The sequence below is a fragment of the Helobdella robusta genome, assembly GCF_000326865.2.
Source record: "Helobdella robusta unplaced genomic scaffold HELROscaffold_3, whole genome shotgun sequence".
In the NCBI taxonomy this organism is placed as follows: Eukaryota; Metazoa; Annelida; class Clitellata; order Rhynchobdellida; family Glossiphoniidae; genus Helobdella; species Helobdella robusta.
In genome coordinates, this window is record NW_008704501.1 from 5,264,521 (window position 1) to 5,275,962 (window position 11,442).

Sequence of the window (11,442 nt, forward strand, 5' to 3'; positions counted from 1 at the left end):
GTTTTTTGTTAAAAACAATGTGTATGTATTTGTTAATTTCGGACAACAGTATATTTCAACATGAACCTTGTACATATATATATTGAATACTTGATGTAAAATATATCCATTCACTCGTTTCTAATTAGTGTGTAATTATTTATTAACATCATTACCAGCCAGTGGCGGATTTGGAGACCAGTTATTTCTAGTTAAGAGTTATTAAAAGTCTTTTGTTTCTATGAAAAAATTGACATTATAGGCCCCAAAACATAAGTAATATGTTGAGACCGCATTAAAAAAAAAATTTGCTTCCCAGGTAATTATAGAAAAATACCCGAACCGCAAGTTGGTGAGCATCCCCCCTCACCCAGTCAAAAAAAATTTTTAGGTTGGGAATATTGACTTTTTATTGAAAATTCCCCTTCCACGTTTGTCAACAAATTTGTTAACAATCGTGACCCTCAAAATTATCTAAATTTGCCACTGTTAGCAACAATCAACTCTTAACTGAACAACGCTAATAATATATGTAATTTTTTATTACGTATTATATTTAGATTTATAAAGAAGACTGCTACCTATAGGTAAAAAAAGATTTTTTTCTATACATAATAGAATTATATATATATATATATTGATTGATATATATTATCTTAAACAAGTAAAATAGTATATTGTGAAAATCAATTTTATAAAATTTTTTTTTTTACAAAATTACCTTTTAGTTCATTGCGTGCAAAAAGTAAACTTATTTTACCACGTTTGTTTTATTTGATTTTTTATCATATTTATTTATTTATCTTTTTTCATTTTTTTTATTTCTTCATTACTATCATTTTATTTAATTATTTTTTATATATTTATTTTATTAAGAAAGAATATCGTGGTAAACGTTTGCGAATGTACTGTAGTGTACATACAACACATACATCACAATCAATACAATGCTGAATACATTACATACATATACATTTCAATACATACATGCATACATTTCAATTTGTATGATTTAAATTTTAACTTTAAAAAAATTTGAACTAAATTTCAATTATCAAGATGATTTATTTGTAAAAATTAACAGAGTTAACAGTAACACTAACTAACAGGTTGCCATGACATTTGTTTCTGCATCTTTAGCTGAAAAAATAAGAAATCTGTGTTTTGATCATTATAAGAATCGGTTGTCAGGCAATGGCAAACCTAAAACTGGATCAGAATGGACAGTTATGTCGGCTATTGTCATGCAGCTTCACAATAGTAAAAGATGTTGCATGTTTTTGTTACCATTACATTACAATGTTATATTATTATATAATACCTATTTTTTAGATATGCTTATGAATAATTTGAAAGTGGTTTCAATGGGAACAGGCACCAAATGTATTGGTCGAAATTTTCTTTGTAAACAAGGGCTAATAGTTAATGATAGCCATGCAGAAATTATTGCTAGGAGATCTTTACTATGGTAAAAATTGTCTTTATTACAACTTACTTTTTCTATTTTTTGATTTAATTTTATTTTATAGTTTTTTATATGATGAACTTGAATATGCTTTAAAAGATAAAGAGAGCATATTTCAATGCATTGGAGAGAAGTTCAGACTTTGTGAGGATGTTGAATTTCATTTCTTTACAACATCCATGCCATGTAAAAAAATTTTGTTCTCACCAATTCAAAGTTAGAGATATATTTTGAAAGAATTTTTTTAACAGGTGGAGATGCTTCTATAATTCCTAAAAGTAAATTGTCGTGCTCTTATGAGATTATTAACAATGAAAATATTGGTGAGGTAGTGGTGGACAATCCATCTAAAAAACGATCTTTAGATGATTCTACAGAGGGTGCTGCAAACAAAAAGTTTAAGATTGGTGATATGCCTAGTGGTGATATTTACAGAACTGGAGCAAAATGTATGAAGGGTGAGGACAAACATTTGCCGGGTAAGGATTATCATGTTGTTGGTGTTTTGAGAACAAAGCCTGGGAGAGGTGATAAGACCAAATCACTTTCCTGCAGTGATAAATTATGTAAATGGAATGTTCTAGGAATTCAGGGAGCTTTGTTGATGCACTTTTTAGCCGAACCCATTCATATAAAATCTTATATCATAAACAGGTGTATATTATTTTTATTTAATTTTTTTAGTTTTAATCTTAAAAGTCATTCAATTATATTTTAGATTGTTTGCAAACATTTTTTATATTATTTTTTCTGCATTATTTCAAAATAATGATCACTTTGCAATGCTTTATTTAATTTATAGTTCCATATTTGATGAAACTGCATTGTTGAGATCTTTAAGTATGAGATTAGAAGACAAACCAGTTTTACCTGAAGCTTATTCTATGTGCAAATTTTTAATATTTAATATTCATGATGATAAGTTTGAACATTCAAGAAGTCATTCAAGTAACTCATCTCCCTGTCCAACCAGTGAGTTTATTAATTATATGTTTTTTTATTTTTCTATTATTTAGTTACAAAACATTAGTTATCCATGTTTTCATTAATTTGATTTTAGCAATCTGTTGGTATTACAATAATGACAAACAATTCAAACAAGATGTTTTGACAAGAGGATGTTTACTTGGTCTGACAAAGAAAGATAAAAGTTCTAAAAAATGCAGGTTTGTTTTAATAAATTAATTTTCATTTGAAGTGATTGCAGATGTTGTATCATGATATTGACTCCGTCATTTCAGTTTTGTTGCCAAGTTATCCCTCTTTAAGAAATTTCAACAATTAAAGCAGCTACATTCTAAAAGGTTTCATGATTCAAAACTGTTAGTTCTTTATTTATTCATCAATCTATAAAACAAAGTTGACATTTTTAAACATTAAAATTTTTGAGTTTTCATTAAATAGAATTGATGCAAAAATATTCTTTAGATAATTCAACTTTGAATTTCATTAAATAATCTCCGAGATTTTATTTATCGTTAATGTTTGGAAAACTAACATTCTACCTAATATTTCCTGCAGAAGCACATTAAAGTTAGAAACTTACTCAGAATTTAAACAGGCATCGAATGATTATCAGTTAGCTTGGAAGATTTTAAAATCTTTTAACGTTTTCAGAAATTGGCCAGATACTTATTCAAACTTTCATAATTTTGTTGTTTAGATATTTTCATATCCGTCTTGAAATGTTAACCAATTCATTACTGTAAATGTCGTCTACTTGATCATTAAAAAAATTTATGATATCCTTCACTGTTCCGAGCAAAATGCTGGGAAAATATTGTTGAAAGCAACAGCACCTATAAATTATACAAATAAATCGTTTAAACAATTTCTGAAAATTGTTCATAAGGGTTTTTTTTATTTATTAATATGATATTCAAACAGATTTTTTTTATAAGCCGATCTTGTTTCATTTTATTAACTATTAAAAACGAGTCACTCGTAGATTTTAAAAGTAAAAAACTTGCAGAAGATTTTCTGTTTATATATTTTACAATATATGTGGTTATAAAGTAGTATTTTGTATTTTAAATGTATTGAAACGCTCTGGAAAAGTGTAAAACATTATTTAGGTGGGTAAGTCGTATGAATAAATTATAAATAGCTTAAAAAATTACAAAACAGAAAATGAGTCATTTGCAGAGGATTGGGTTGATCCGTTTTGGTATCTAGATGTGTAACAGAATGTATGAGACTGCTTGAATGTAGCACTAAAAAGTTGGCTTAAGTATTTAAAAAGTATTATGAAACAATATAAAAATTATCCAAAATTAACTATATTTTGTTTTTAAGAATTTTATCGCTTGATTGTATTAAATTCGCACACCCACACGTACGCCTATCATCTATTAAAAAAAGTATAGACCAAATTACTTGGCAAGTTTTTTCAATTCGTTAAAACATGAAAAAGTTTGTCCAACTTTCGTTGGCAACTTTATTGATTTCACGAGGTCGTTAAATAACTTGTTAGCAATCTTAAATATTTTAAAATTTATATTGTGCTTTAACTGTACTGAAAATTAATTTATGTTCAGTAAAAATCTTGAGTTTTGACGTAATTGGGCTCGTTATCAACAGCCTCTTGTTGAATGTCTGATTGTTCTCTATTTCATGGAGCTACTCGGTTTTTTGCGAGATCTGTTGAATCACTTTGGTTGTTATCGAAAGATTGTGGATCATCGTTGGAACGACCAAAATCATGCTCCATTTTATCGGATTTGTCATTTATGGGATCTGGTATGTCAGTTTCACTAGCTGTTGCGAACATTGGCTGTTCGTAATCATCAGCGCCAGCATTTGGAATATTATGTCTTAAATCATCAGTCGGAAAGGATATGTCTGCTTTTTTGTCAGGCGTTTTTCTTTTAGAAATTTCATCGGTTTGCACCTGATTGTTTTCTCTTTTAGGAGCGATTAAAGCATCATTTTTTTGGTTTGGCTCTTTAAAGGAAGTTGGAGAAAGATCACTGGGAATGCTAGATTTTTGATCCGGTGTTTGAGTTAGATATGGATAATCAGTCATTGATAAATATTTTTTAACATTAGTGTTTTTCCCAAGAGACGTACTTGCTTCATTTATAGGTGATTGGCTGAAATCAATAGTCTCATTCACGTCTATATCTAAAGGCAAGCTTGCACTGTTATCATGACTGAATCTCGTTAGAATATTATCGTTGATAGATGGTGTTTTGGCTTCTTGATCTGGAGTTTGACCACTATATGAAACATCTTTACCATCGTATTCACCATCAGTCTTGTTTCTTTTTTTATTTGGTGTTGGTGTTTTATCCTGTTGATCAGAAGTCATTCCAAGGTTAGAAACATCTTCATCACCACATTCAGTATCCATTTTGTTACTCTTATCTATTGTTGACGGTGTTTTGGCTTCTTGATCAGGTGTTAGTCCAATATATGGAACACCTTCATCGTTACATATATCTTCCGTTTCGTCATTTTTTTCTGATGGCGACGTTTTTATAATCTCCATCGTTGGAACATTTAATTCTTCTTCTGATAGTTTTATTTTACTGAGAACTGAGGCCGATGTTTTAATTTCGTTGGCTACCGAAGCATTTTTACTATAGTATGAAGGAATAATTGATTTTTCTACATCTAAATATTTTACAGACTCCTGTTTTGAAAATAATAGTGGTTCTTCTTCTTTCGTCTCCAAGGATGCATGAACACTGTCAGCAAATTCTTCTTCATCGTCCGTCACTTCAGCCAACTCTTCGTCGTCAAACTCTTGATAATTAATTTCGTCATTATCTAGGTTTTCACTTGGTTTGTAATCCTCTTCAATGGCTTCTTCTTCACTTACGTCATTTTTCTGACTGTCATTTATTTCTTCGTTATCCAATGTGCTGTAATTGAATTCTTCATCATCTTCGTTTATTGGAAATGTCTCTTCTTCAACGAAATTATTTTCTTCATGTTTGGATACGAAGTCCAAAAATTCATCCAGTAATTGTTCTTCTTCATAACTTTCGTTTGTTTTTTCACCGGTTAAAAGTTTGTCTTTGTCATTAACGTTATCACTTTTTTTAGACAAACTTTTTTTATTTTCAATCTGCGAAGTATTTGCTGATGATTTTTTTCGAAGAGCGCTTTCATTTTCTGCCAAATTAATTGTGTCTTCTCCTTCATAATCGTAATCGCTTTCGCATCTGACGTTATCTTCCGTAGCTTCGTTGGTGTTTGCCGCTTGTGATTTTGCAGAAGCTTCGCTCATTAAATTCTCAATTACTTTTGAAACGAATCTTTTAGCGGCCTTGAAAATATGCTTTGAAATTTCTTCGTCGGAATTAGGAGTTTCTCTTGTACATCTTATTTTTTTGACAGTATCTTTCACTAGATACTCCATGCATTTGTTATTCATGAGATCACTGCTGTATTTGTCGATGAGGTTTTCAACGTTTTTGCAAAGGATTGATTTCTTGGCATGACTTGAATCTTTGTTTAAGACTGAGCACATTATCAAAATATCGTCCATTTCAATGGCGGCACAATTTAACGAATCCTAAAATTTTTAATTTTTCAAGGATAAACAAGTTTAATATTTTTATTTATTAAATTACTTTGATGGTTGATAAAGCAGTGCGAATCAGGCCGCTGATGAGGCACAATATTAATTCATCTTTCTTTGCTTGGAATGTGTTGTATTCTTCAAAAGCTGTCACAATTTCTCGCGCTTCACAGATTACTTTGTTACCATCGAGCAACTGACACGACAGTTCTTGGATGTCTTGTGCGCTAGTTGCTTCGGCCATTGCTGCGAAAAAACGATGATCCAATATGACTTCTGGAGACTTGTTGTTCTTTTCCGACAACATGCCTTCGCATTTCAATTTTGTTGAGATGCGAATTAACTGCTCGCGAATAAATCTGAAAAAATTTTGATTCAATAACAAATTTGAAAAATTTTGATTCAATAGCATTTAAAAAATGTAGATGGGTTGTTTAACCTGCCAGTCATCGTCTGACTGTTACTTTTCATCAGAGGGGCTCCTTCCCAGGTGACAACTTCTTCATTGCTTTTCAGACCCCTCTTTTGTCGTTCATCGAAATTGTCTTGGTTCAATTGACGGGTTTTTGTTATAGTAATAAGCAATTCCAAATTATTTTTAACAAGATCGGACAGCTCATCTTTAATTTCGTTCGCTAGCTCTTGGATAAAATATTGATTTCGAATTGTTTTGAAATGTGATTGTTTACTAGGCTGGCAAATATACGGCAGTTTCAAATGTTTCACTACTAAGGCTAACGCATTTCTGATTATTGTAAGAACCAGCGAATCAGAAATTGTTGGCACATTATCATCATACTGTTTAACACTGGAGGGTTGTTCTGTCTTTTGAATCTTCGTCTTGAGATTCGACTTCTGGGAACCTGGGTGTATTCATGCGCTAAATAATACAAGGTTAAATACAAAATGTTGATATATGAATGATTGTTTGCATTTAAACAAATAACCACGCATTTTTTGAAACTTCAATTCCTAACCAGTAACCAATTTTTGATCCTGGCTCTCAGCTACAATCTGCGAACTCTGCAAATAATTTTTTTAATTTCCATTCTGTTGAAACAACAGTTTCAACAAATAAAACACCAAATAAAACGTTTGAAACAGTTAGGAAAATGTGCTTGCGACATTTTGAAAACAAAATGAAAATAAAAATAACTAAATAAAATATTGAAATATTGAAATTAGATTTTGAAAATAAAAACAATACTACTCTGGGTTGATTTTTTTCTTTTAGATTGCTTTTTATATCTTCACAAAATAATTGCTCTTTCAGATTAGCAACAATCTGGAATAAAATTTTAAATAAAATATTAAAATGTTCTAGTAATAAAAATCATATTAATATCAGCAGACCTGGCTTGACCAAAACCATTTAAAGACGCATTTATTGAAAAAAAGTTTTATTTTCATTTTAATTGGTATGCGTTTTTGGGTTCATATATGAATAAAAAAATATAAGCACTAAGTACATACAAATAGACCGACAAAATTATTAACAATGCCAGACGTTTTACCTCCTTGATTTTTCGGCCTCGGAACGATTCGTCCTCATCTTTATAGTTCGCCCGCAAGACGATTCGCCCACGAAACAATTCACCCGCATGTGTTTGTGCGTATATGTTCATTTGTTTGTGTTTATGTGTTTGTTTGTGTTTATGTGTTTGTTTGTTTGAACATGTGTTTTATGGGTATCTGTGTATACGTGTATGGGTTTGTGGGTATGTGTCTATGTTTCTGTGTATATATGATTGTGTGTATATGTATTTGTTTATCTGCTTGTGTGTATGTGTTTGTGCATACATGTAATATACAGGACATATAATTTTGATGCCGATGTTCACCCAATTTTGCATAGTTGTCAAATCTTGGCTAATGTGTGTGACAGCACGGTGCTGTTGATTTATGTGCCTAGATAAATTTTAATGGTCACAGGCGTCAGGGAAGGTAATAAATTCACAAATAAAATGTGTGCGCTTGATTTTTTATTTGTTTGCATACTAATATGATAAAAAAAATAATAATACAATGTTTGTTGTTAATATTATTATAATGTTTGTAGGAATGATATGTTAGCAAACTCAATATAATATCAACAAAGTTCGTTTGGGCTTAGTTTATCATTATTATAAACGTTACTATTAACATAATTTTTTTTATTTCATGAAAAATTCTATATCCTCAATTAATTTTTACGAACATCATCATTAACGTCATAATTGCCGTCATCATAATTATCGTCATCATCATCATCATTATCATCATCGTTATTATTCATTATACTGTTTCTCAACTTTTACTCTCGCCATCAACAATATCATGATAGTCGTTATCATTGTTGTAACCATTGATATCATCATTATTACTTAAGCATTAAATATCATCATCGTAATTATCATCGTCATAACCATTATCATCATCATAACAATAATAATAATCATCACTGATAATATTGATAATGCTGTTGATGATTGATATATAACTGTAAATTAATTACCAAGCTGAGTCTTGCTCGTGAGCACATTTCATACTAACACAGATGCGTTAATGTGTGTCGTTGTTCGTGTTTGCATATATGTATGCTATTTCTATACTTTCTTGGTGTGTATATAAAGTAAATTTGTCATAGTGTTAAATAGTGACAATGTATTTGTTAAAAAACGATTTTAAATGATATTATTATGATATATAGGCAAAACATCTAGCGCTAAACTTCTAGGGGCGAATCGTCTTGAGGGCGAAAGTGACAGGAGGCGAAACGTCCTATTACCAAGTATTAACACACATACATATTTAGAAGCGCCGCGTCTTTATATCACCTCACAATCTAATATCAAATAAAAATAATAATTTGTAAATGTGATAATTTGAACTGACATTGCTGTGCGGACAGGGGTCATCGTAAGTTCCACCTTCAAAAAAATCTGTCACACAGTGTCAATTATTTAACAAATTGCTAAAATATACTTGAATTTTTTTTTATTCATAATATCATTAAATTATACAGATGTAATAAATAGCATTAAACGTTATTGAAACAAAATGAAACAGAAAAAAATGAGCTGTTATTAACTGTATGGACAAGTAGCTGACAAGGGGTACTGGCGCTGAGACTTCAGGCAAACTCTCTGCCTCACTCTCCTCATCGATTCTTTCAGTTTGCTCTCGTGCAGTTTTCTATTCTTCTGCACAACATCTGTTCAAAATTAAATATCTAATTATTTTATCATACATTTTTCTTTGTTAATTATATATTAAAAGCAGTCACACGCATACATTGAGATGCACGTAGAAGCACACACAAACGCACGCATGGACATTTTTATAACAACCTCCAATTTTTCCTTGCCTATATAGGGAGAGATCCATATACTCTTTAATGTTCTTGCACCGCTCATACTTCAATACGTGCTCCCTCACTAGATCATCAGCTCTCTCCTGAACTTGAGCATTAGTATGTTTCTGCCAATCCTTCCAATTCTTGAAAGTTCAAAATTTGTCATCATTAGTTTTTAAATTGTTGATTATATATTTCAAACTTGACGTAAATGAACGTAACAGAGTGTTGCTAGTAGAGTTTCAAATAGAGCAACCTGAATTAGGCTATACTCGTACTGTTGCAACTTATGCAGTCTAAGGAGTGCCTTCTTGTTAATGTCTTTCAAGAGTATTTGTCGGAATTTCAGCAGCGATTGTCTTTCACCCTACATGACAAGCAACACAATAAGTATGACTTTTAAGATATACAAAGTATGCTAGTGTTTAACTTTTGTTTCAGTGGTTTATTAAATGGAATGTTTGTACGTGGCAAGGTGATTGCATAACAAAAACTCCATTGTTGGTCGATCGTATTAAAATAAGTTACAAAGAAATATTGAAGCGTTTGTACATTCACATCCATGCTAGATGTGAAATAATTATATCGAGATAGAAATAATAATATTTCAACGAGTTACATTAATAACCTCGCAATATTCCCTGAAGAATGGTGTTGTCTCAAATTCGTTCTCAGCTCGCTCGCAAACATTTTTTATTTCCTGCCTCAGCGTTTCTGAATACCTGTCAGACAGTAAGTTAGCAACCTTAAAACTAATTTGATCATTTTTCATTCGTAAAACAATTTTTATGTAAAGCAATAATATACAATTGCAAACTGTGTACACAATATACAAATAATATTGATTAATTAAGGCTATGTGTACATCTAAAATCTATTTAGTTTAATTGTAAATCATTTAAAATTTGACGTAATAATGAATTGATTAATTAAGGCTATGTGTACATCTAAAATCTATTTAGTTTAATTGTAAATCATTTAAAATTTGACGTAATAATGAATGCGTTTAACCTTCTGGACAAGGTGTTGTTGCCACACTGGTTTTTTTCATCGTCCATGGCGAGCGCTTTAGCCTTTATCATGGTGGCTATTACCAACCGCTTTGTGTCCTCACATTCGTTCTGCACCTACAACCAGATTGGTTTGTTTTGGAACAGCCATTAATAATGATTCAAAATTTGCATAACTATAAGTTCAAATTAAAGTAACTATCGGCTAAATGTATTTTATGTCTTTCCCTACCTGAAAAGCCCTTAGGATTTCAACATTCATGGCGTGCATGTAGGCTCGGTACTTGTTGTACTCGCGAAGACAAGTAACAGTTTTGCCATCTCTGGTTATTAATCCCTGTCTGTCATCCAGCAAAAAAATATTTTATTAACCAAAGATTCAATACCAAAAACTAAACCATTAGTTTTTTTTCTTCAAAAATATGAATAGTTTTATCTAAAAATTGTAAAGAACAAACTTGTAAAGTTGCCTAAGATGATGTGCGTTAGCGAAGTAACATTTGAGGCAAGGATCCCTGAGTGAGTCGTATTCTTTGTCACACGGTTGCTGCAGCATCAGCGGGTCCCACAGGTTGAAATCAAGATGCTTGTTCTTGACCCATGGCTGTTCAAGTTACAAAACTACAATCAATTATCTTGTTTATCAAACAAAAAACATCATTTTATTCAACTAAGCTGGTTATTAAAACATTTGCAATATATTTCTAATATATATTTTCAAAATTCTTGAAACTTCAAAACCTTTACTCAAGCAATTAAATCATGAAAACGGAAACAAAATATTCACCAGCTGTTTCACTTCTATAAAAAGCACATTTTAACCATTTAATTTACATTTAACCTAATATCTAGCACTTTTAGGATTGACGTGAATGAACACTAACGACATTAATTAATAAATTAATTTAAAAAAACTCAGAATGTGCTCGCAATCAGCAATTTATTTCCGAATCCAATTAAAAAGCGCAACGTAACACGAACGAACCGAACTTCCGATGCTTCCATTTCCGATATACAAATTAAGCACTTCCTTAGGAATGCATCTAAGCATGGGCAGCTTGTTGTCCAGTGGCATGTACCTCCACTTCGGAAGATAGTAAGGTGGCATGCAGTTGAACTGGCACAT

At 31.1% G+C, this 11,442-nt stretch overlaps 3 protein-coding genes across 3 annotated transcripts; 1 reads left to right on the forward strand and 2 right to left on the reverse strand.

Annotated features, from left to right (window-relative positions):
- Positions 1–1,094: 1,094 nt before the first annotated feature.
- HELRODRAFT_161513 (hypothetical protein) lies at positions 1,095–3,107 on the forward strand (the record flags this gene model as incomplete). The annotated part of the gene is made up of 7 exons (XM_009021425.1): positions 1,095–1,255; positions 1,509–1,630; positions 1,696–2,098; positions 2,247–2,416; positions 2,505–2,610; positions 2,686–2,766; positions 2,966–3,107. 7 exons carry the CDS (start codon positions 1,095–1,097, stop codon positions 3,105–3,107), a joined length of 1,185 nt encoding a protein of 394 aa, XP_009019673.1.
- A 948-nt stretch (positions 3,108–4,055) lies between these two features.
- On the reverse strand, positions 4,056–7,597 carry HELRODRAFT_161514 (hypothetical protein; the record flags this gene model as incomplete). Its single annotated transcript, XM_009021426.1, has 5 exons — positions 4,056–5,966; positions 6,025–6,331; positions 6,412–6,835; positions 6,950–6,995; positions 7,487–7,597. 5 exons carry the CDS (start codon positions 7,595–7,597, stop codon positions 4,056–4,058), a joined length of 2,799 nt encoding a protein of 932 aa, XP_009019674.1.
- Positions 7,598–9,037: 1,440 nt separating this feature from the next.
- Positions 9,038–11,442, reverse strand: HELRODRAFT_161515 (hypothetical protein; the record flags this gene model as incomplete). The annotated part of the gene is made up of 8 exons (XM_009021427.1): positions 9,038–9,165; positions 9,302–9,449; positions 9,563–9,673; positions 9,935–10,028; positions 10,318–10,433; positions 10,549–10,657; positions 10,775–10,920; positions 11,302–11,442. The coding sequence occupies 8 exons, from the start codon at positions 11,440–11,442 to the stop codon at positions 9,038–9,040; spliced, it is 993 nt and encodes a 330-aa protein (XP_009019675.1).